General features: G+C 44.8%; 1 protein-coding gene across 1 annotated transcript in view; it reads right to left on the bottom strand.

Moving 5' to 3' along the window:
• The window catches only part of LOC139566031 (LHFPL tetraspan subfamily member 3 protein), a 39,034-nt gene extending 13,583 nt beyond the window's left edge, over positions 1 to 25,451 (bottom strand). The window contains exon 1 of the mRNA XM_071386868.1: positions 23,888 to 25,451. Within this exon, the coding sequence (XP_071242969.1) occupies positions 23,888 to 24,317 (430 nt within the window). The 5' untranslated portion in view covers positions 24,318 to 25,451. The remainder of the gene's footprint in view (positions 1 to 23,887) is intronic.
• Positions 25,452 to 25,584: the final 133 nt, after the last annotated feature.

Raw genomic sequence — 25,584 nt, 5'->3', positions numbered from 1 at the left:
TGGTTATCTTAACTGACCTAAGACAGGCAATTTTTACTCTGATTAAATGTCAGGAATTGTGAAAAACGGAGTTTAAATGTATTTGGCTAAGGTGTATGTAAACGTACGACTTCAACTGTATGTTGCATTTGTTCTGCAATTCATTACTATGACCTTTGAGTCTTTTCTACCCTGACTGGGAAAAAGTCCTATCCTATTCACAGCAGAGAAATCTGCTTCTGTTCTCCATTCCTAAAGCAGAGGGGTTTATGGACGGTCCCTGGAGAACAGTGTGCCGTAAAAATGATTGAGGATCAAATGAATAACCCAATCATTCTGCAGCAAGCCGCCCAAGTCTGTATCAGCCCCAGGCAAGATCACAGCAGTTATAGTATTATTAGCTATTCATAATAGCCAGGGGGGGAATAAACAGTCGACCGAAACACAAGGTTCTACATGCCTTATTCTTACCAAATGTAAAAGGGTACACTGTTGTGATTCAGAGTAGAGTATTTCAGCTCATTTTGTTTTCAGATGTTTTTTTATTCCATCATAGAAAACGCAGAGCGTTATAGTATATGCCCTTTAGCAGATCATTTTATCTAAAGCGGTTCACAGTCGTGTGCATACACCTTTTTTCCGTATGGGAGGCACCAGCCGGGAATCTAACCCACAATCCTGATGTTTTTCCGTATGGGTGGCCCCAGCGGGAATCTAACCCACAATCCTGATGCTTTTCCGTATGGGTGGCCCCAGTGGGAATCTAACCCACAATCCTGATGTTTTTCCGTATGGGTGGCCCCAGCGGGAATCTAACCCACAATCCTGATGTTTTTCCGTATGGGTGGCCCCAGCGGGAATCTAACCCACAATCCTGATGTTTTTCCGTATGGGTGGCCCCAGCGGGAATCTAACCCACAATCCTGATGTTTTTCCGTATGGGTGGCCCCAGCGGGAATCTAACCCACAATCCTGATGTTTTTCCGTATGGGTGGCCCCAGTGGGAATCTAACCCACAATCCTGATGTTTTTCCGTATGGGTGGCCCCAGTGGGAATCTAACCCACAATCCTGATGTTTTTCCGTATGGGAGGCCCCAGCGGGAATCTAACCCACAATCCTGATGTTTTCCCGTATGGGAGGCCCCAGTGGGAATCTAACCCACAATCCTGATGTTTTTCCGTATGGGTGGCCCCAGCGGGAATCTAACCCACAATCCTGATGTTTTTCCGTATGGGTGGCACCAGCGGGAATCTAACCCACAATCCTGATGTTTTTCTGTATGGGTGGCCTCAGCGGGAATCTAACCCACAATCCTGATGTTTTTCCCGTATGGGTGGCCCCAGCGGGAATCTAACCCACAATCCTGATGTTTTTCCCGTATGGGTGGCCCCAGCGGGAATCTAACCCACAATCCTGATGTTTTTCCCGTATGGGTGGCCCCAGCGGGAATCTAACCCACAATCCTGACATTGCAAGTGCTGTGCTCTATCAACTAGGCCATGCAGGACCATGCTCTTGTATTTGCAGGACTGATATCTTACATTTCTTCATTTATATTAAAAAAAGGTCCAAAAAAAAGCTAAACTCATGTTATTACTGTCTCTCAAGGCAGCATAGTGTAGATTATCGTAAAATGCAACAACAAAATGACCCATTGTCAGACACAGCAATAGAAAAACCGTCTGTCTTTCATCACAACATAAATCTGCATGAATCATTATGATAATCCTCATAGGCATAAATATTGTTTTTCTGGTTTAAATCCCTCTATGAAAGCCCACTGACTGACCTCCTCTGGTTTAAATCCCTCTATGAAAGCCCACTGACTGACCGCACTGGAAGCAATAGTTGACCAGGGAGAGTAAAAAAGCATTTCCACCAATCAGAAGTAGTCAGTAATTGCCACCAATGGTGTCTTCTCCGACTGAGATCTGTTTAGAGGTGGCAGAAGCAGATGCATCGTCATGGTGACTGGCGGCCTGCTGTCAATCCTGTGATCCGTATAGGAAATTACATGTTATGTGGGTGACTACAGCCAAAGACTGTTTATTATATTGACAAGATAGTCAAGTGACCACTCTAACAATGGAAATGCATGTCCTCAAAGATGGAAGGCAGGTGAGATCAGGTGGGGCCACTCTAGCCAATGAGAGGACATATATGCATGTGAACAAAATGGACAGATAGAGGACTCATCTTTGTATCTGTGCCATTATAGCATCTGTCACAGCATGGGCTCCATTTTAAAGTAGTCAATTGTCTTCTTCTTCTTCTTCATTGGCTGATTGCTCCCAACGCATAGGAATCCACACCCAGTTGACTACTATAAAATGGTAGAAGCCCTCAATGGCAATGTCCATGCTAAAACGGGTTATATCCATGATGAGTCCTCTATCTCTATGACAACAGGCTCTGATATAAAGTTGCAGAAATGCCATTTGCGTCCACTTATATCAGTGCATTCATAACAACTTAACCATTACGAAACTTCTATTCGATCAAATAAGTCACACACAGCAAATCAGCAATTACATTTTTTGTTGACACTCATAGACCTCCGTATAAAAATTCCTAATTGCATTTGCTTATTTTCATGGACAGATTTTGGGCGGAGTAAAACCTCTTGCGTCGCCTCTTCCTGACTCTCTCAGGTAGCTGAGAGAGTCACACACTCCTGACACTGTGACAGAGGCCGACATGAGTCACACAGCCAGCTATCTCCCATTTCCTCTCCCTCTCTCTCTCATTTTCCACTTCCTCTCCTTTCCTCTCTTTAATTCCCTCATTTTCTCTCTCTCTCTCTCTCTCTCGATCGGTCACTCTTTCTTCACATCTCATGAGTAAACCCAACCCTGCCATATGCATCAATCCCTACTAATGAGTCACGGACACTCACACTCAACCCCTCGCTCAGATATGACTAGCCATTTATCATACTCATAAAGAGCTGTAGTATTACAGTAGCCCTACACATTGCACAGAGGACACTGTTTCCCATGAATCTCTAGGGCGGAAGAGCAGAAGAGGTGATTGGGAACAGGTGTTCCAATTAATTACCGGCGGCAGACCCGCCGAGTATCGAGCACCTGCCAACGGGGAGCCACAGTGACAAGAAATGCAGCCTCACAGGGAAAACAACATTTGTTGACACACTGTGTAATCATGTGAGTAGAGATGAAGAAGAGAAGAAAATCAGCATGATAATAATGTTTTGATGCGCTTCCATGAGAGGCAATGAGAGGTAGAAGCTGAGTAGTAGTAGTATAGTATCATAAAGTAACAAGGCTTTTTGGATGGGACCCAGCTACAGACTGGGGACTGCTTACTGACTGTGCTGAATGAGCAGCAATAGAAAAGCAATTTCCTCCACTCTGATGGAGAGCTGCAAGCCTCCAGGATCATTCACCCACAGGGTTAGTTCTACATTGCACCAATCAACCCAGGTGTCTCATCAATGCTTGATGTCTAACAAAAATCCTTTCCCTGAGTTTTTAGTTGAACAGAAAGAGACGGGCCCTAGTATAGCCTCATCATCTCTCCATTAGATTTTCAGAACTTCATCACTATTCAGCGTGGATCCTTCCTTTCTTTCCCAAGTTCCTCAGATGTGGTGACAGGGTTCTGGAAGTGGAAGATGGCGAAGGCAGTTCCTGTGAATGTTCTAGATGTCCTCTGGTTTTTTTCCCCCACCTGGCACCGTTTGAAGTTGGCTGATGGGATTGTTTTAATATTCCTCTGATCTGGGCTCACGGAAGGGTACATGTGATGTGATCCTCTCTCTACTGCTTGGAGATCAGTTTGGAAGTACCAAGCTGACTAATGATGGACAGAGAGGATGGGATAGAGGGAGTGATCTTGCACTGTCACTTTATGCAACCGTCTCTGTTGTGCTGTAATCATGAAAATAAAATTCATCTGAAGTGGGAAGAGAATGTTGAAAGGGATAGTGAGAATAGTGAGAATCTGGAAGCAGAGTGTCACAGAGAGACAGTGGAATACTGAAATAATTGTGGAATTTAAATTTGTTTATAAAGCTGAAAATGTCTACAGAGTGAGAGATGTGAGTGGTTGAATCTAGTTTCCAAGCTAAATGATGGACTGTCAGTGGTTTCTTTGTCGGTGTAGGGGGGCCAGACTCATTGTGTCTCTCTCTGCCCACTCTGATCGTATGTCATGATGATCAACAAGAGTGATCAGCAGGTGCTTGGTGAGCAGTGATGCATGGCAGAACTGTATCAGAGGGAAGGCTTTGATGCCAACCAGTGCCCATGGGGCGAGGGCAGCAGGGAACGGCTTAAAGGGCAGACGGGTCCATATCCGGCTGGTTGCCATGGAAACACACCTTTTAACTCTCCAGCGGCTGCTTGGAGATCAGTTTGGAAGTACCAAGCTGACTAATGATGGACAGAGAGGATGGGATAGAGGGAGTGATCTTGCACTGTCACTTTATGCAACCGTCTCTGTTGTGCTGTAATCATGAAAATAAAATTCATCTGAAGTGGGAAGAGAATGTTGAAAGGGATAGTGAGAATAGTGAGAATCTGGAAGCAGAATGTCACAGAGAGACAGTGGAATACTGAAATAATTGTGGAATTTAAATTTGTTTATAAAGCTGAAAATGTCTACAGAGTGAGAGATGTGAGTGGTTGAATCTAGTTTCCAAGCTAAATGATGGACTGTCAGTGGTTTCTTTGTCGGTGTAGGGGGGCCAGACTCATTGTGTCTCTCTCTGCCCACTCTGATCGTATGTCATGATGATCAACAAGAGTGATCAGCAGGTGCTTGGTGAGCAGTGATGCATGGCAGAACTGTATCAGAGGGAAGGCTTTGATGCCAACCAGTGCCCATGGGGCGAGGGCAGCAGGGAACGGCTTAAAGGGCAGACGGTTCCATATCCGGCTGGTTGCCATGGAAACACACCTTTTAACTCTCCAGCGGTGCCTTCCCAGCAGGAACCTCTTTGACCACTACACCAGTCTCCGCCCGCCGTGTCCGAGAGTTCCTGCCCATCTCACAGCAACAAGAGAGGGAGAGGCAGGAAGCGAGCGTGTAGTGTGTCGTATCCATGGCAACCCAGGGGAGTGAGCGAGCCAAAGAATATTGACTGCAGAGCTGGCAGCGAACAACGGTGAAACAGTGCATCTCTCTCTCAGCCACGCATCCCCCGAGCCGTAACCCTCATAAATAGGTCTGTGTAAACAAACTGGGTTACAGCTAGATCAACACCGCAACACAAAAATAACTTAACTACAATGCTAAACCACAAGCTATAACATAGACGATCTCATTAAAGTATCTCATTAAAGAGAAGTATGTTGTTTGAACCCAGACTCCCTGGAGTATCAACCACACGTTCCCGGAGACCAATATACTGCGCTAAGTTTATCAGATAACTACCTCTGCTGTTGTGCTGCTCGGCGAGTGCCGTAGCCGTTTGATGTCCTCACAACACAGACCTCATTTGTACAAGTTTTTTTGCCCACAGTCTTGGCAGGGCTCGCTTTGAAAGAAACACTCCGTCAACATCATTAGCCGTTTCTTTCACAGCGGGAACATTGTTCCTCAAAACCAGCTCAGCTCGGTACTACCAGTCCTTTAGATATTGCACCAATTAATAAAAATGTCTTGGCTTAAAGAGATCCAGATCCCTTTAAATATACACTGTATCACATACAATTGGTGCTAATTTCCCACTGGACACAGCGGTCAGTTCAACGTCTAGTTTTGGTTGAGTTGTCAACTAACGTAAATTTAACGTGAAATTAAAAATGTCACAATGTCATTGGATTTAGGTTAAAAGTTGGGAGAAAAAAACACAATGCCCTTATGTTAATTACTTTTTGCAAATCCAATCAGTTTTCCACATTGATTTAACGTCACCCCAATGCTTTTTATTAATTGAAATTACATTGGAACAAAGTTGATTCAACCAGTTTTTGCCCAGTGGCTAGTTTCCCATTCATATGACTGCATTTGCCTTCCTTCGCAGTAATTACTGTTCGGGGGCAATTCCCCAAGAGGTGTTAGTGCTTAACAATGACAGGGTGCTCCAGGAAAAACATCCCCGCTGGTCGTTTATTAGACCCCTATGCCAGGTCCCGGTCTCTGTGGCTGGCCACCAATAGGCTGTCATGTCCCCTTCAACTCTGGGGTCACCTGACCACCTACATCCTCTAAAATAATGTAGAAAAAGCTGTTGCGCAGCAACTCACTGCCTTCCTGAAGACAAACAATGTATACGAAATGCTTCAGTCTGGTTTTAGACCCCATCATAGCACTGAGACTGCACTTGTGAAGGTGGTAAATTACCTTTTAATGGCGTCAGACCGAGGCTCTGTATCTGTCCTCGTGCTCCTAGACCTTAGTGCTGTCTTTGATACCATCGATCACCACATTCTTTTGGAGAGATTGGAAACCCAAATTGGTCTACACGGACAAGTTCTGGCCTGGTTTAGATCTTATCTGTCGGAAAGATATCAGTTTGTCTCTGTGAATGGTTTGTCCTCTGACAAATCAACTGTACATTTCGGTGTTCCTCAAGGTTCCGTTTTAGGACCACTATTGTTTTCACTATATATTTTACCTCTTGGGGATGTCATTCGAAAACATAATGTTAACTTTCACTGCTATGCGGATGACACACAGCTGTACATTTCAATGAAACATGGTGAAGCCCCAAAATTGCCCTCGCTAGAAGCCTGTGTTTCAGACATAAGGAAGTGGATGGCTGCAAACTTTCTACTTTTAAACTCGGACAAAACAGAGATGCTTGTTCTAGGTCCCAAGAAACAAAAAGATCTTCTGTTGAATCTGACAATTAATCTTGATGGTTGTACAGTCTTCTCAAATAAAACTGTGAAGGACCTCGGCGTTACTCTGGACCCTGATCTCTCTTTTGACGAACATATCAAGACTGTTTCAAGGACAGCTTTTTTCCATCTACGTAACATTGCAAAAATCAGAAACTTTCTGTCCAAAAATGATGCAGAAAAATGAATCCCATCCTTTTGTTACTTCTAGGTTAGACTACTGCAATGCTCTACTTTCCGGCTACCCGGATAAAGCACTAAATAAACTTCAGTTAGTGCTAAATACGGTTGTTAGAATCCTGACTAGAACCAAAAAAATTGATCATATTACTCCAGTGCTAGCCTCCATACACTGGCTTCCTGTTAAGGCAAGGGCTGATTTCAAGGTTTTACTGCTAACCTACAAAGCATTACATGGGCTTGCTCCTACCTATCTTTCCGATTTGGTCCTGCCGTACATACCTACACGTACGCTACGGTCACAAGACGCAGGCCTCCTAATTGTCCCTAGAATTTCTAAGCAAACAGCTGGAGGCAGGGCTTTCTCCTTTAGAGCTCCATTTTTATGGAATGGTCTGCCTACCCATGTGAGAGACGTAGACTCGGTCTCGACCTTTAAGTCTTTATTGAAGACTCATCTCTTCAGTGGGTCATATGATTGAGTGTAGTCTGGCTCAGGAGTGTGAAGGTGAACTGAAAGGCTCTGGAGCAACGAACCGCCCTTACTGTCTCTGCCTGGCCGGTTTCCCTCTCTCCACTGGGATTCTCTGCCTCTAACCCTATTACAGGGGCTGAGTCACTGGCTTACTGATGCTCTTTCATGCCGTCCCTAGGAGGGGTGCGTCACTTGAGTGGGTTGAGTCACTTACATGGTCTTCCTGTCTGGGTTGGCGCCCCCCCTTGGGTTGTGCCGTGGTGGAGATCTTTGTGGGCTATACTCGGCCTTGTCTCAGGATAGTAAGTTGGTGGTTGAAGATATCCCTCTAGTGGTGTGGGGGCTGTGCTTTGGCAAAGTGGGTGGGGTTATATCCTTCCTGTTTGGCCCTGTCCGGGGGTATCATCGGATGGGGCCACAGTGTCTCCTGACCCCTCCTGTCTCAGCCTCCAGTATTTATGCTGCAGTAGTTTATGTGTCGGGGGGCTAGGGTCAGTTTGTTATATCTGGAGTACTTCTCCTGTCTTATCCTGTGTCCTGTGTGAATTTAGGTATGCTCTCTCTAATTCTCTCTTTCTCTCTTTCTTTCTCTCTCTCGGAGGACCTGAGCCCTAGGACCATGCCTCAGGACTACCTGCCATGATGACTCCTTGCTGTCCCCAGTACATCTGGCCGTGCTGCCGCTCCAGTTTCAACTGTTCTGCCTGCGGCTATGGAACCCTGACCTGTTCACCGGACGTGCTACCTGTCCCAGACCTGCTGTTTTCAACTCTCTAGAGAGCAGGAGCAGTAGAGATACTCTTAATGATCGGCTATGAAAAGCCAACTGACATTTACTCCTGAGGTGCTGACTTGCTGCACCCTTGACAACTACTGTGATTATTATTATTTGACCATGCTGGTCATTTATGAACATTTGAACATCTTGGTCATGTTCTGTTATAATCTCCACCTGGCACAGCCAGAAGAGGACTGGCCACCCCTCATAGCCTGGTTCCTCTCTAGGTTTCTTCCTAGGTGTTGGCCTTTCTAGGGAGTTTTTCCTAGCCACCGCGCTTCTACACCTGCATTGCTTGCTGTTTGGGGTTTTAGGCTGGGTTTCTGTACAGCACTTTGAGATATCAGCTGATGTAAGAAGGGCTATATAAATACATTTGATTCACAGGCTGCTTCTCCCAGACGGGGAGAGACTTGGTGCTAGCTAGGGTAATACATGCTGGAGGCACGACAATATGCCAGCCAAGCCCAGGAAAACCCAATCCATTATGATGAATTGATTGATGAGCAGATTAAAATGAAGGGCGTCAAAGTCCTGGGAGATGATGAGGCAGCCATGTGAGGAGAACATGGAGAATGAGATTGCCCTCAGGGCTTGGGTTTCAGTTTACAGTTGAAAGAGGTGGTCGAAACAATGACTGATTGATTAGCCATGGGCCAGGAGGAGCAGGGTAGGAAGAGAGAGACCGGATGAGTAGGATGAGACGTACGCTCTCCAACACAGCGGATGGCTTCCCAGGTCCAGCGCATCAAAGGATTGGCCCTATGTCCTCCTTTGATTGGTGTGGAAACTTAAAATGGATGCCGCAGGCGAGGACTGAGAAGTAATGAATAAAAAAGTTAAAAGGTCTCTGAAAACTTTGGCCAGTTCGAGACGAGTCACCACTGCCCACACAGTCAGATATCAAGCACACAGTCTCTTGAAGATGAGCAGTTTACAGGTAGTGGTGTTGTTTTCTAGACCTGAGTAACTGGGCCAAGTAGGCTTACCCTCGCTGCATCTCATTCATTCACCATAAAATCCCCCAACAACAGAACCCAAAAATGACAGCCAGGTGTCATAACCAGCCGGTTGGAGAGACTGATCATGACAGAAACAGGAACTGCGCGACAGTCTCTTAACAAAGCAAACTCTGACACACCAACATCACACATGCTGCTGCTGCTGCTGTCTCGCTGCTTTTTTAATGGTTCACCATGCCCCTGTCCCTCCCTCCCTCCTTCTTCCCTTCCTCTCTCCAGAAGAGGGGGATAAATCAAACCCCTGTCTCCTTTGCTTGGCTCTGGTGATCCAGGAGATAAACACAGTTTGGAAATCTATAAAGCCAACTCCTCTGAACGCTGGCTGGGACATAGAGACTGGAGGAGACATGGGGGTCAATACATCTATAGCCTATCACTACTTAGACTACAACAACACTGTCTGGACTGATGGATCAAACAGCGATTTTATCTAACAGCTGGTCTCATGGAATAAAAGGTTGAGAGCAGAATGTTTGGTGGTGAGAAGAGTTCACCATGCTGTATGCTAGATGTGCTTGTCATAGTTTATCAACATGGCCAATACAAGTCAATGTTAATGGAGAGCTTCATAGCCCTCATTTTAGGGTGTTGAAGCCTCCTCAGGAATATCCAGCATAAGAAACAGATCTTGTTCACACCTGTTTTCATGTGTGTCTTGTGGTTTGTTTGTTGGCACATGTAGGCCAAGGTCTGAGTTTAACAATAATGATCTCAATTTCAATCAGAACACCCTCAAATCAAATCCCATTTTATTTGTCACATGAGCCGAATACAACAGCTACAACCTTACAGTGAAATGTTAACTTACAAGCACTTAACCAACAATGTAGTTTTAAGAAAAAAAAGTATTAAGAAAGTATTTACTAAAATATACTAAAGTAAAAAATAAATAAAATAACAAATAATTAAGGAGCAACAATAAAATAACAGTAGTGAAGCTATATACAGGGGGTTAGTCAAGGTAATGTGTACTCATAGGTAGAGGGAAAGTGCATAGATAATAAACAGAGAGTAGCAGCAGAGTAAAAATGGGGGTGGGGGGGACAATGCAAATAGTCCGGGTAGCCATTTGAGTAGCTGTTCAGGAGTCTTATGGCTTGGGGTATAAGCTGTTAAGAAGACTTTTGGACCAAGACTTGGTGCTCCGGTATCGCTTGCCATGCGGTAGCAGAGAGAACAGTCTATGACTTGGGTGGCTGTAGTCTTTGGCAATTTTTTGGGCCTTCCTCTGACACCGCCTGGTATAGAGGTCCTGGATGGCAGGAAGCTTGGCCCCAGCGATGTACTGGGCCGTACGCACTACCCATACCAGGCGGTGATGCAACCAGTCAGAATTCTCTCGAGGGTGCAGCTGTAGGACCCATGTCAAATATTTTCAGTCTCCTGAGGGGGAATAGCAGTTGTCGTGCCCTCTTCACGACTGTCTTGGTGTGTTTGGACCATGATAGTTTGTTGGTGATGTGGACACCAAGGAACTTGAAGCTCTCAACCTGCTCCACTACAGCCCCGTCGATGAGAATGGGAGCATGCTCGGTCCTCCTTTTTCTGTATGCAAATTGGAGTGGGTCTAGGGTTTCTGGGATAATGGTGTTGATGGTGTTGATGTGAGCCATGACCAGCCTTTCAAAGCACTTCATGGCTACAGACGTGAGCTACAGACGTGAGTGCTACGGGTCGGTAGTCATTTAGGCAGGTTATCTTGGTGTTCTTGGGCACAGCGACTACGGTGGTCTGCTTGAAACATGTTGGTATTACAGACTCGGTCAGGGAGAGGTTGAAAATGTCAGTGAAGACTCTTGCCAGTTGGCATGCTCGGAGTACACGTCCTGGTAATCCGTCTGGCCCTGCGGCCTTGTGAATGTTGACCTGTTTACTCACATCGGCTACGGAGAGTGTGATCACACAGTCATCCGGAACAGCTGATGCTCTCATGCATGCTTCAGTGTTGCTTGCCTCGAAGGGAGCACAGAAGTTATTTCGCTCATCTGGTTGGCTCGTGTCACTGGGCAGCTCGCGGTTCCCTTTGTAGTCTGTAATAGTTTTCAAACCCTGCCACATCCGACGAGTGTCGAAGCCGGTGTAGTACAATTCAATCTTAATCCTGTATTGACGCTTTGCCTGTTTAATGGTTCGTCGGAGGGCATAACTTATTCCTTATAAGATTCCTTATAAGCGTCCAGGTTAAAGTACCGCTCCTTGAAAGTAGCAGCTCTACACTTTAGCTCAGTGTCGATGTTGCCTGTAATCCATGGCTTCTGGTTGGTGTATGTACAGTTGAAGTCGTAAGTTTACATACACCTTAGCCAAATACATTTAAACTCAGTTTTTCACAATTCCTGACATTTAATCCTGGTAAAAAAATCCCTGTCTTAGATCAGTTAGGATCACCACTTTATTTTAAGAATGTGAAATGTCAGAATAATAGTAGAGAGAATGATTTATTTCAGCTTTCATTTCTTTCATTCCATTCCCAGTGGGTCAGAAGTTTACATACACTCAATTAGTATTTGGCAGCATTGCCTTTAAATTGTTTAACTTGGGTGAAACGTTTCGGGTAGCCTTCCACAAGCTTCCCACAATAAGTTGGGTGAATTTTGCTCGCAAACGCTTTTTCAGTTCTGCCCACACATTTTCTATAGGATTGAGGTCAGGACTTTGTGATGGCCACTCCAATACCTTGACTTTGTTGTCCTTAAGCCATTTCACTACAACTTTGAAAGTATGCTTGGGGTCATTGTCCATTTGGAAGACCCATTTGCGACCAAGCTTTAACTTCCTGACTGATGTCTTGAGATGTTGCTTCAATATATCCACATAATTTCCCTTCCTCATGATGCCATCTACTTTGTGAAGTGCACAAGAGTTTGAAGGTAGACCTTGAAATACATCCACATGTGTGACACAGTGGATTATAAATGAAATAATCTGTCTGTAAACAGTTGTTGGAAAAATTACTTGTGTCATGCACAAAGTAGATGTCCCAACTAACTTGTTAACAAGAAATTTGTGGAGTGGTTGAAAAATGCGTTTTAATGACTCCAACCTAAGTGTTGGTAAACTTATGACTTCAACTGTATGTACGGTCACTGTGGGGACAACGTCATCGATGCACTTAATGATGAAGCCAGTGACTGATGTGGTGTACTCCTCAATGCCATCGGAAGAATCCCAGAACATATTCCAGTCTGTGCTAGCAAGACAGTCATGTAGTTTAGCATCTGCGTCATCTGACCACTTCCTTATTGAGCGAGTCACTGCTGTTTCCTGCTTTAGTTTTAGCTTGTAAGCAGGAATCCGGAGGATAGTTATGGTCAGATTTGCCAAATGGAGGGAGAGGGAGAGCTTTGTACACGTCTCTGTGTGTGGAGTAAAGGTGGTCTAGAGTTTTTTTTCCTCTGGTTGCACATTTAACATGCTGGTAGAAATGAGGTAAAACGGATTTAAGTTTCCCTGCAATAAAGTCCACGGCCACTAGGAGCTCTGCCTCTGGATGAGCATTTTATTGTTTGCTTATGGCCTTATACAGCTCGCTGAGTGCCGTCTTAGTGTCAGCATCGGTTTGTGGTGGTAAATAGACAGCTACGAAAAATATAGATTAAAACTCTCTTGGTAAATAGTGTGGTCTACAGCTTATCATGAGATACTCTACCTCAGGCGAGCAAAACCTCGAGACTTCCTTAATATTAGATTAATATTAGATGGAACGAAAACCCAGCCAGCTGTATGTTATCCATGTCGTTGTTCAGCTACGACTCGGTGAAACATAAGATATTACAGTTTTTAATGTCCCGTTAGTAGGATAGTCTTGATCGGAGCTCATCCATTTTGTTATCCAATGATTGCACGTTGGCAAATAGGACTGATTGTAGAGGGGGATTCCTCACTCACCGACGGATCCTTACAAGGCACCCCGACCTACGTCCCCGATATCTCAGTCTCTTCCTCATGCGAATGATGGGGATGTGGGCCTTGTCAGGTGTCTGAAGTAAATCCTTTGCGTCCGACTCGTGGAAAAATGAAATCTTCGTCCAGTACGAGGTGAGTAATCACTGTCCTGATATCCAGAAGCTCTTTTCGGTCATAAGAGACGATGGCAGAAACATTATGTAGAAAATAAGATACAAATAATGAGAAAAAGCACACACACGCCCGTAAAACGGGAGCCATCTCCTCCGGCGCCATCATGTCTTTATCTGTAGTTAATTGTTACCCTTTTTCCTCTAGTCATAATTAAACAACTCTAAACTGTGATTATTTCTTAATTATGAAGTCAGGAAGGGAAATGCTCAGGACTGGGTTTTTTACAAGACAGCTGACAGGGAGAGAGAAGAGAGGTCTCTATAGACCTTCTCACCTGTGGTTGAGCAGTGAGATGCTGCTTGCTGGAATGGGCTGCAGCATTGTGTTTGAGTTCATGTGATTCAAAAGAGCAACTGAGTTTATTTTCTACCTGCTATCCCCTGCTTACAGCAGATATGAATGTATTTGCACGACTCATGATTGCATTTCATCTAAAACTGCTCCCACAGGGCAACTTGAAATACCAAACGCCTTTCATTCATATTTGACGCAACTATAATTTATTCACAAACCAGAGTTACGCAGTGTTATTGATATGGCTCACGCATTTCTAAAAGACCGAAAGGGATTCAAGATGATTCAACACATTCTACAAGGTCATGTACTTTGCATTTCGGCATTCTGCTTTTTTTTTATGGATAAACAATTCTGACAGTGAGAACACAATTGTGAATGCTCTTTCTGCTAAGGTTCACAGACCTGGGGGAAATTCAGCCCAGAGAAAGTCACTCAATTGTGGCTCTATAGAGAAAACCTTGTTAGATACACCGAAGTTAAAGTCATGTCTTACACATACATGTAAACATTAAGTACACAATTCTGAAAGTAAATGCCCTGATTTCTAGTCTTATCTTTAGCGGTTGGTGTTTGCAGCAGAGCGTTTCCATGGTTATTTGACGTTCTGCGGTTATCTTGTTTCAGATTGTCTGCTGTCTGACTGCGTTAGGGAATCTCCTGCTCGTAGAACAGGATTTCTTAAACTATGGGTCGGGACCCAAAGTGGGTCCTGGGCATGTGACAGGTGGGTCGCAGTTATGAGAGTACATCTATCATCACGCACTATTTTATTCTTAATTTGAGTCGTTGGATGACGATTTGGGTCACGGGAGAATCGTCAATTTCTCACTTGGGTCTCGCGCTGAAAAGGTTTAAGAATCCCTGCTGTAGAAGATGAAGTTGTTGGTATGTAGATCTCTAAGCGCTGGGGAGGATGAGCTTGACAGGGCCAGAGCTGCAATCAGGACCTCAGGGTCTGCTCCTTCTCTGTAGCAGCACTAATGACCTCTATGGAACCAGGGTAATCAATTCTTAATGAACCGTGGAAAGACTTCTGTCTGTCACTTGACATGTCTACTGCTGCCATCTTAAATCCTACACCACCACCAGCCAATATCTACACATTCAGTGTTTCCCCTAGGATTTCTTTCACCAGCGGTGGCAGAGGTGGGGGGGGGGTGGGGGGGGGGGTCTTCCTAGGGCATACATCTATAAATCTATGAATAGGGGTGGACACACTTCCAGGATTACAACCTAGCTAGCTAGTTACCTTGGAGGTTTCTCGGACGATCTGACGTTTTAACGTGCCACTCTGATCTTAAAAGCGTCTCGGCAGACATTTGGTGCACCGCTGCTAAATGAATGTAGGACAAACACTGACATTTGATGTTCTTGCCAATGCTCTTTTATAGCTTTATTTGAGCACATATGTCAACACTTGACCATAGCGAAAAGGTTTTGCCTAGCTGCAGTAAGACAAACTTCAAAATTGCAAGTCAGTTGTGTCAATTTATTTTTACACAATACTACAGTATATGATAGCTACTTCTACAAGTGACCTACAATTAAGTTCTACATTTGGCATAAACCCACCTGCTTTAAATAAGTAAGCTTCACTCACAAAGATCAGGGTTAGCTGAGTTGTATCAGAGAGAGAGAAGGGAGAGAGAAAGTGAGAGACAGTATTTTCTCTTCTTGGGAGAAGCTTATGCTCCTTGAGATTATCACTTTCCCCTGCTGGGGGATTTGTCTCTGATCCCTTGTGCAGTGGTGGGTAGCCTAGCTATTTAATGACGCTCCCTTGGGGACGGATGATACAGATGTAGGATCTTAATTTGATCACCCTGTTGCAGGAGAACTTAACTGCAATGCAGGAAATGTAAAACTTGTAGTTTATTAAAAGCCTTCGGATGTTTGTAATTTCCACTTTAGATTTTTACTTACGAAAAATGTATCAACCCCTACAAAAATGTCCATTAATTATAATCCACATAATAATTCACATTTCCTATTGCTACAGGATTATTTTCCTGCTGTAGCATGCTGGCACTGTAGCAGACTAAGTAATATCTCTATTGCAGAGTAGAACATTTGCAGAGTACTGTAGAGCACTCATAGATTGCTCATTCTACCCACGATTAATTACCCAGGTAGTGCTTGCAAATACTGTGCACGCAAAACTCCCAAAGGATAACTGTCAAATTTGTAGGAATACACAGACATACACAGACAAAGCTGCACACAGCTACACACAGCTACACACACACACAGTTAACAAAAGTGTTAAACAAATCAAAATATATTTAAAATTTGAGATTCTTCAAAGTAGCCACTCTTTGCCTTGATGACAGCTTTGCACAATCTTTGCATTCTCAACCAACTTCATGAGGTAGTCACCTGGAATGCATTTCAATTAATAGGTGTGCCTTGTTAAACGTTCATTTGTGGAATTTCTTTCCTTCTTAATGCGTTTGAGCCATCAGTTGTGTTGTGACAAGGTAGGGGTGGTATACAGAAGATAGCCCTATTTGGTAAAAGACGAAGCCCATATTATGGCAAGAACAGCTCAAATAAGGAAAGCGAAATGACAGTCCATCATTAATTTAAGACATGAAAGTCAGTCAATACGGGAAATTCCAAGAGCTTTGAAAGTTTCTTCAAGTGCAGTCGCAAAAACCATCAAGCTCTATGATGAAACTGGCTCTCATGAGGACTGCCACAGGAAAGGAAGACCCAGTTACCTCTGCTGCAGAGAATAAGTTTATTAGAATTACCAGCCTCAGAAATTGAAGCCTAAATGAATGCTTCACGGAGTTCAAGTAACAGAGACATCTCAACATCAACTGTTCAGAGGAGACTGCGTGAATCAGGCCTTCGTGGTCGAATTGCTGCAAAGAAACCACTACTAAAGTACACCAATAAGAAGAAGAGACTTGCTTGGGCCAAGAAACATGAGCAATGGACATTAGAAATCTGTCCATAGGTCTGATTTTTGGTTCCAAGCGCTGTGTCTTTGTGAGAAGCAGAGTAGGTGAACAGATGATAGGCAAGTCAGTTAAGAACAAATTCTTACTTACAATGATGGCATACTGGGGAACAATGGGTTCACTGCCTTGTTCAGGGGCAGAACAACAGATTTTTACCTTGTCAGCTCTGGGATTTGATCCAGCAACCGTTTGGTTACTGGCCCAATGCTCTAACCTCTAGGCTAACTGCCACCCATAGCTGCTGCTTAGTGGGAATATAATTTGTTTTTCAACAGGACAATGACCCAACACAACTCCAGGCTGTGTAAGGGCTTTTTTACCAAGAAGGAGAGTGATGGAGTGCTGCATCAGATGACCTGGCCTCCACAATCACCCGACCTCAACCCAATTGAGATGGTTTGGGATGAGTTGGACCGCAGAGTGAAGGAAAAGCAGCCAACAAGTGCTCAGCATATGTGTGAACTCCTTCAAGACTGTTGAAAAAGCATTCCAGGTGAAGCTGGTTGAGTGAATGCCAGGAGTGTGCAAATATATCATCAAGGCGAAGGCTGGTTACTTTGAAGAATCTAAAATCTAAAATCTATTTTGATTTGTTTAACACTTTTTTGCTTAAAACATGATTCCAAATGTGTTATTTCATAGTTTTGATGTCTTCACTATTATTCTACAATGTAGAAAATAGTACAAATAAAGAAAAACCCTTTGACTGGTATAGTACTTTATTTAGTACCTTGTCTCCCCACTCTTTCATCCATACTGTGAGTGTCTGACTTGGAGTTGCCAATCTTCGTCCTTCACCCACCACCCCCTCCATGTTCCTTAGTGCTAGGTCCCTCTGTGGTGCTTTAGGATCAGCATGATTAGTACTGTTAATGAGCTGTAGCTTTCATCAGCAACAGCAGACTGACACATACACCACGTGTTGCTGTAGCCAACAGCAGACTGACACATACACCACGTGTTGCTGTAGCCAACAGCAGACTGACACATACACCATGTGCATCCTGCAGGACCTCTAGGAAAGGCTGTGTTATCTCTCCTGTCAGCTGTACCAGCGTCTCAGTCAGCCGACCCGTCCTAATCCCATTATTAACCCCCCCCATTGAAAGAGCAACAGCAGGAAATAACACTAACGCTAGCAGGCTGGTGCCACGGAACCAGGGCGAACACAGTGAGTTACCCCCATCCACCTGTGGCACCGAGGCTGACACACCGGGAGAAAAGGTCCAGAAAGACACAGCTCTTTAGGAAGCGCGACATGCACCTGGGAAAGCCTTCACCTGAAAAATCACAAAGTTCAATTAGTGGTTCAACTGTGCCGGTCTACAATGAAAATCCACTGATGTGCAGGAACCCACTTTAATAGCTCTTAGAGCATTTAAATGACTACCTTACTGGAAGTTGGTTTAATGATGCAGTAGAGTCAGAGTACCTGTGGTTACGAAAACTTGAGTTTGACTTCAGAGATTAACAGCGTATTGACAGATAGGCCTCCATCAAATATAACATTGCTCTGAATTTTCCCTGTCAGTATTGCTGATGCTTGCACTCCATACCAAGCACATTTGATTGGCAGGAAATTGATCATAAGATAGTTGAGTGTTAGAACCCATTGTGAATGAGGCTATGTTGTACTCCCAGAGGAATAACTGTTCTTTAGGGATTTGCATTGACATGCTATGTTAGATGTGGCTCTCTGGAATCGGCTGTCTTTCAAACCTCTCTTCTGCTTTACATTTCTCTCTCTCTCTCGTCACCTTCTTATCGTCACCCTCTTATATCTAAATCATAAGTCCGTCACGGTTTAGTCCCAAAAGATTATGCAACTCTTCAATCAGAGATGTCACTCTCACTTTATTTCTAACAGGCCTAGCAAGTCCTCCATCACAGCTGCCAATCAAACTCATGAAAAATTGACGAGCTATTTTATCAAAGTAATTGTGTGCACCAATACGATAAGATCACAACACCTTTAAAACAATTTCCCACATCTGAATAACAAGACTGCATATAAACCACCAGATCTAGTAATGAAATGTTATTGAAGCAAATCCCAATCATGGCATCTACAGACGTCGCAGATGCACAAGCATGGGAGATTCTCTCCTCTTAGCACAAACCCATCTTATGGGTCGTTGGCAGGTACAGGATGTGTCAGAATGACATCCTAAATCTGGCACTGTATCTGCCACCTCTAATCCACAGGAAGAGACATAAAACACCTCCTGCTCTGACGCCTTCACACCTCCTGACGTACAACGTCTGCTTTCTGATTTATTTACCAGCTGACAGTTCTATTAAGAGGCATGCTATGCTGATCATTTGGGAGCAGGGTTTGAGAAAGCACACATTTCATGCCTGGCAGGCACACCATCTAACTTCCTGATGACTGCATTGGAGGCTTAAATGTCCATTGGCCCATTGTACATAACATTACTCTCTAAAAGGATGGCGTGTGTGTGGCTGACAGCGGGGCCTGGTCCGGTGCTTTGCTGAATGGGGAGGGAACGGAGAGAGGGATGAGTTAAAGAGGAGAGAGATGGAGGGGTGGGCCCTTTTTCTCCCTCTTTGGAGTATACTGTGGGAGAGTCTCTGATCTGTGGAGTGTGCTGTGGGAGAGTCTCTGATCTGTGGAGTATGCTGTGGGAGAGTGTCTGATCTGTGGAGTGTGCTGTGGGAGAGTCTCTGATCTGTGGAGTATGCTGTGGGAGAGTCTCTGATCTGTGGAGTATGCTGTGGGAGTCTCTGATCTGTGGAGTATGCTGTGGGAGAGTCTCTGATCTGTGGAGTATGCTGTGGGAGAGTCTCTGATCTGTGGAGTGTGCTGTGGGAGAGTCTCTGATCTGTGGAGTGTGCTGTGGGAGAGTCTCTGATCTGTGGAGTATGCTGTGGGAGAGTCTCTTATCTGTGGAGTATGCTGTGGGAGAGTCTCTGATCTGTGGAGTATGTTGTGGGAGAGTATCTGATCTGTGGAGAATGCTTTGGGAGAGTCTGATCTGTGGAGAATGCTTTGGGAGAGTCTCTGATCTGTGGAGAATGCTGTGGGAGATTCTCTGATCTGTGGAGTATGCTGTGGGAGAGTCTCTGATCTGTGGAGTATACTGTGGGAGAGTCTCTGATCTATGGAGAATGCTTTGGGAGAGTCTGATCTGTGGATAATGCTTTGGGAGATTCTCTGATCTGTGGAGAATGCTTTGGGAGAGTCTCTGATCTGTGGAGTATGCTGTGGGAGAGTCTGATCTGTGGAGTATGCTGTGGGAGAGTCTGATCTGTGGAGTATGCTGTGGGAGAGTCTCTGATCTGTGGAGTATGCTGTGGGAGAGTCTGATCTGTGGAGTATGCTGTGGGAGAGTCTCTGATCTGTGGAGTATGCTGTGGGAGTCTCAATGGGCTTCCAAAGAGCTGGAGAAGTGAGCCGGCTTTCATCAGCCCCATTCACAACTCCTCAATGTCCCACCACACTACTACTGCTGTCCTCTAAAACTCTGACTAATGAGTGTGTGTAACTGGAACTCCCGTTTGGTCATGTTACATCATCTCCCAAATCATCTCAGGCCCAGCCAGCCAGTCCATCACGCTACCACTGATAGGAAGGATAAGAGCTGGTTGATGTTATTAGCTATTGACTTTAGTGGTACTATGACACACACAGCAACTGCCCACTGGCTTAGTGCACAACCTTGTAAAGTTGTGAGTGGAGAGGGAGGCTAACTAAGCTCTCATTTATGGCAGGTCATATTCAGTTCAGAAAGACATTGGTGAAATATGTAGCCTGGTCCCAGATCTGTCTGGGCCCCGAGCTTGAACTTCTAATGGCATGGCTTTCTTCCTGACCTCATCTCTTGATAGTACTTTTCAGCATCAATATTTTAACTCTTCTCTCTGTTTTCTTCTCCAAATCCTTCTTTGTGACCATCACTTTCCATGTTCTTTAATGTGCTTTTATCTTTTCCTCCCTGCTGGTCTTCATCCCCTCCCTTAGTTGACATCTCTTATCCACCTCCTCTCTTTCCCCCAACAAGGCACCATGTGATGTCTCTCACTTGCCTCTATTTTAAAGAATTGTGAGAAATGGAGAGCCACACTGTGCAAAGATCCCCAACAGCCACAGTACTGTATGAGTGCTGAACAGACTGTGTGTATTTAAATGCCAAATCATGCAATCTCATGCATAGGCACGAGTTGGCCCACACCTATGATAAATTAAAGACACGGTAAAGAGAGCACACACACACATACACACACACACGCACACCTGAATAAATAGACAAACAAACAGTACTGCCTGTAAGCAGCAGAGGAGCCAGACGGTGACAGCATATGTCTCCCATTAGTGGAGCTTTGTGCTGTTCTGTTCTGCACAGAAACCTCTGGATCAATAAACCACGAGCAACCAAATGGGCCTTTTAATGTTTGATGCTAATGCCAGCTTCTGTCTCAGGGGGCCCATTGGACCAGTACTGAGTGCAGCAATGTGCGGCCACTTACCCGTACGGGCAGCCTAGTGGTCCAAACAGAGCCAGGAAACAGGTCGTTGAAATGCCTCCACAACACACTCAAGAGCCCCCCTGGTTCCTTTGTTTGCTTGTGGAAGCCATATCCAAACTGAGCATGGAGCCCCTGCCGAATACATGAATGATAATCACCTTCCTGTGTGTTCAGGCATTTGCCTTGGTGAGGGTCGGAAATAGGGATGGTCAGCGGAGTTCTTGTTTCCATCCAGGATGGCGAGCCGAGCACCAATCCGCTTCCTCACTAGAGCCAGACAGGCAGGCATTGTCATGCTGCCAGAGCCGACCCATCCATCACATCCTCCACTAGAGTGGAGAAGCGCCTGGCATTTGGTGGAAGTTGTCACAGGATGAGTGTGATTATCATCGACCGACCATGCAGTGTGGCTGTCATGGAGGGGGCTGCCTGTCAGTTTTAGTTTGGGAGTTAATTGGTCCACAGTGAGGGGGTGGTCAAGGCGATGCAAGGGGGAAGGGAGCGAGAGGGAGGCTGGAGGGAGGCAGGGCGGATGGTCCAGCTGCTCCAGTTTGCAGACAACTACTGAGTGCAGACTGGGCATGTCTACCTGAGAAGTGCTGTGTGCAGTGGGCCAGTTAAGCAGATTATTCAAGAGTGTTAATCGTAGTAAGGAGACTTCTTTAGGTATTGTATTGCTGCAGCCTGCAGGGGTGGGAACATGTCCGTTGGTTTCATGTACATTTCCTTGAAAAACACACCTGCACAGAAGCAGACATTTTGAGAGCACTGTTCTAGCGTTGCTGTTCAAATGCCTGCAGGTGGATTGTTCTCATCAGATGTTCAGCCTCTCCTCTGCTTTTAAGGAGAGGTGCCTCTTCGCTATGTGCCGTCTTTGACAGACACTCACAACAGCCTGTTACTCCTGGATAGAAGTCTGACTACACTGAGCCTAGAAGAATTTGACAATCAAACCTGGGATCTGTGGCTGCAATGAGAAAATAAAAGTACACTATATTTCCAATTACTACTCCCCAGGAACGTCTTAATAGCCAATTTCACAGTGACCTCAACATGACATATCTGAGAGAAGGAGAATGGAGAGAGATAGAGATTCAGTGAGTGAGTTGAATGAGGCAGAGATTGCCTGAATGCTGATGATGCATGTCATTGCCACGAGCACAGTGCTGTGATGGATCAATAAAAGACAAGGAAGCAATGAGCAGTCTGGGATGAGAATGCTGTGGAATTCTCTAGATAATCTCCATGCTGGTGTTTATCTTCAACGTGAATTTACAGCGAGGCTCCTGCAGCTATACAGACGGATGGTGTTGTGGTTCTCAGACCAACATCTGTCAAGCAGCATTAACACCATTCATTATGTTTTTTAATCAGTGGTTTGTGTTACAGAGATGAGTTGAAGGATCATTGCCTTTGATTGATCACTGGTTGATTGTATGCACCCGCTTTAAAGCCACAATCTAGAGTCTGTGTGCATTCTTTACCAGCTTAAATTCTGCAAAGTAACTTTCACTGTGATGCTTGTTGACAAGCTTGGGTAAATTCTTATGTATGAGAGAGCATTACATGCAGACTACACCACGGGAGTACGTCCGCATGCCACTGGGATTTTGTCCATCTGACAAAATGCAATCATGACATGCAGGTTAAAACTCAAATCAACTGTGCATCAATTATATTAATTTTGGGTGGCTCCAAACACATGAAACATTAATGGATATTTAGCTGGGAGATTAACATTGGGTTGTTATTTTACCTAACATTCATATGGTCCTCCTTTAAGATGGTTCTTTGTAGAATTTTGACCTGGAGTCATACATAATCTTGTGTTTCTCTACTCCAAGGATTCATCTACAGATAAAACGGGAAACCTAGTTGGTGTTTAGTTATTTTTAATTAATCTCTTATCGTGTGTTTTTCAAGCATCTATGTGGGTTTGTATCTTCCTGATATACAATAAGGAGGGGACTTGCAGCACCTGGAGCATCTCAAATAGAACCACGTTTGCGCTTGACAGATGCGTGTGTTAATTCATTTTTGCAAGGCTTGTACATGCAACTTGGCCGGTGTGGTTTGCGTGTCTGGCTGTATTTTTTGTGGTTGTCTTTGCTCCATTAATATGTGTTTTAAAGACAGTGCGACAGTGTATGGTCATTTAAGACGGATAAACGAACATAGCTGTCATCTGCAAGGAGCTTTTGCTCATTTTATAGAAATATATTTGCTTAACCTACGTACATACACTTATTATAAAACTGACGTCAAGTATAACACTATCCAGCCCAGCCTGCACTATCAACCACACTTAAAGCTAGAATCCTTAATTTAAATAATAGCAAAGGGCATCCCCGCCCGTTCTGAAAAAAATCTAAGGGATTGGGCTGGAGAAATGTAACCACTCTAAAATTCATAGACAGAGCTATAGATGCAAGGACTAACCACCAATGATATCGAATGCATCGTTTTAACCATGTTTTTAGGCCATACAGTGTTTGTTTACATTTACGTTGTTTACAAACATTGGAGTAAAACAAGTTTATTTTTAGGGTTCTGATGGGGCGCGACAGTTGAACTAAACTCATGAGGCATTTATCAGTTATATTCTTCAAGAATCAATTGGCAGTTTATAATTTACAAGTCCAAGAATGGATGTAGCAACTAAGGATTCTAGCTTTAATACATTGTTATAATTGCCCCTACCTGGCTGATTGAACAGCTGGAATACAGAGATTTATCTCTTGTTGTAGAACTGCTGAAGTTCTGAACTCCTTCCCCCTTCAAGGAATCAATATGCAGACGGAGGGAACTTACCCGCAGCCAGCTGCATCCAGCCGCAGATCTTGTAGACCGTGCCTGTGCTGCAGAAGAAGAAGAGCGTAAAGCAGCCGATGCATCCGATGACCAGCGCCATGGACATCCCGATGAAGAAGGACGCGGCTTTGAAGGCGTCGGAGGGGATGGTGCTGAACTCCATGAAGCTGCCCTGGCACGTCAGGTCCCGGGACAGCCCGTTTCCGATGCAGTAGTGGAAGAGGCCGAAGTAGCCGGCCTGCGGCGTGTCCATCCCGTCTCCGATCCAGTAGGGCTGGATGAAGCACACCACGTTGACTATAGCGAAGAGGATGGTGAAGATAGCCCACAGAACCCCGATAGCGCGGGAGTTCCTCACGTAGTTGGTCTGGTAGATTTTGGCAGCCTCGGAAGCGGGAAGCATGGTTGTAGGAGCCCCAGGCACCATCATTCAGTCTCTAAAGGTTTTTATATTTACGAACTGTTCACACACAGAGCTTTAATCAAGCACAGAGCACATCCCGGCCGCGTCAATGTGACATGATCTCCCCGACTAAACTGCTCCCTTCTGGGCGAGTGTTTAGCCTACTAAAGCCTCGCAGCTTGCACTGTCCTTGGGTCCGCCACCGTTTTCCTTATCTTTATTGAATGGTAGGCTGGGTATCCGAGAGATATTACGAATAATACTGAGGAGGAATCTTCTGAATGAATGATCACTGAGATAACAGCATGTAATAATCACCGGGTGTTAATTCGAAACGGCCATGCATTTAGCAAATACTCTACAGCCATAGTAGGCTAAACAAGCATCCTACGGTCAGAACTGCATTCGATTGAGGGCGCACAGAGATGAATAATCCATGAAAAATGCTAAAGTCTACGGAGAGCGGCTGAGATCCCCCTTCACAGAAGCGGCCACAACCGTAGTTGTCAAGGCTACAACCTCATCTTCCACCGAATACCAATTTTCCCGAGGTGGGGGTGCATTTAACTGAAATGATGAAGTCGCGAGTGTTGACAATCTGCTCACTGTGCATCATGTGCTCTGTTTGACCAAAGAACACCTGTATTCCAGGCAGGCGCAGTCCGACTGTCACAACCGATAGACCTATCAAAGCCCCTTTGATAAAGCACCATGCGCAATATAGCCTATCCCCTAATCCCACTTTCGCATGCCCCAGTGCAATGATGGAATGGGAGACATCTGAAATAAAATCGTTAAATCTTAAAAGCAACACTCCTATTTGATTTAGTCTAGATTGGCTCTGACTCGTGAGGCAGAATATTGAAGTCTCAGCTCTCTCTCCACGTCGTCTCTCTCTCCGTGTTGATCTGTGTCCTCCGAAATAGGATGGCTTCTGTAGCAAAACAAGACGCGCTGGTATTTAGCGCACAGTGAACAAGTGCACATCAACAACAAGGGCAGGCTATACAACTCAACCCTGCGACATGGCATTTTATCACAAAGTCATGATAAAGGCTAATTGGCTAAACTTAATCATGATTGCAATGGCTAGGTAATCACTCTAAATGCATCACCTGTTTGATAGCCTACCCCAAGTCTCCAACGTTGTGTGCTTTGCAGTGGGCAACAGTGCTCAGTGGTACGGTTGACTTGATGCTCTTCTTGTTGATCACTTGATGATTCTGAAGTGGCTTTGACTTCTCTGCCAGTACCTTCTCTCAGTGCAGTCTATTCTTATTCAGGATTAGCCTTC

This window comes from Salvelinus alpinus, chromosome 37 (assembly GCF_045679555.1).
Source record: "Salvelinus alpinus chromosome 37, SLU_Salpinus.1, whole genome shotgun sequence".
Taxonomy (NCBI): domain Eukaryota; kingdom Metazoa; phylum Chordata; class Actinopteri; order Salmoniformes; family Salmonidae; genus Salvelinus; species Salvelinus alpinus.
Note: the sequence above shows the minus strand (reverse complement) of the source record. Positions and strands in the feature narration are given on the sequence as shown.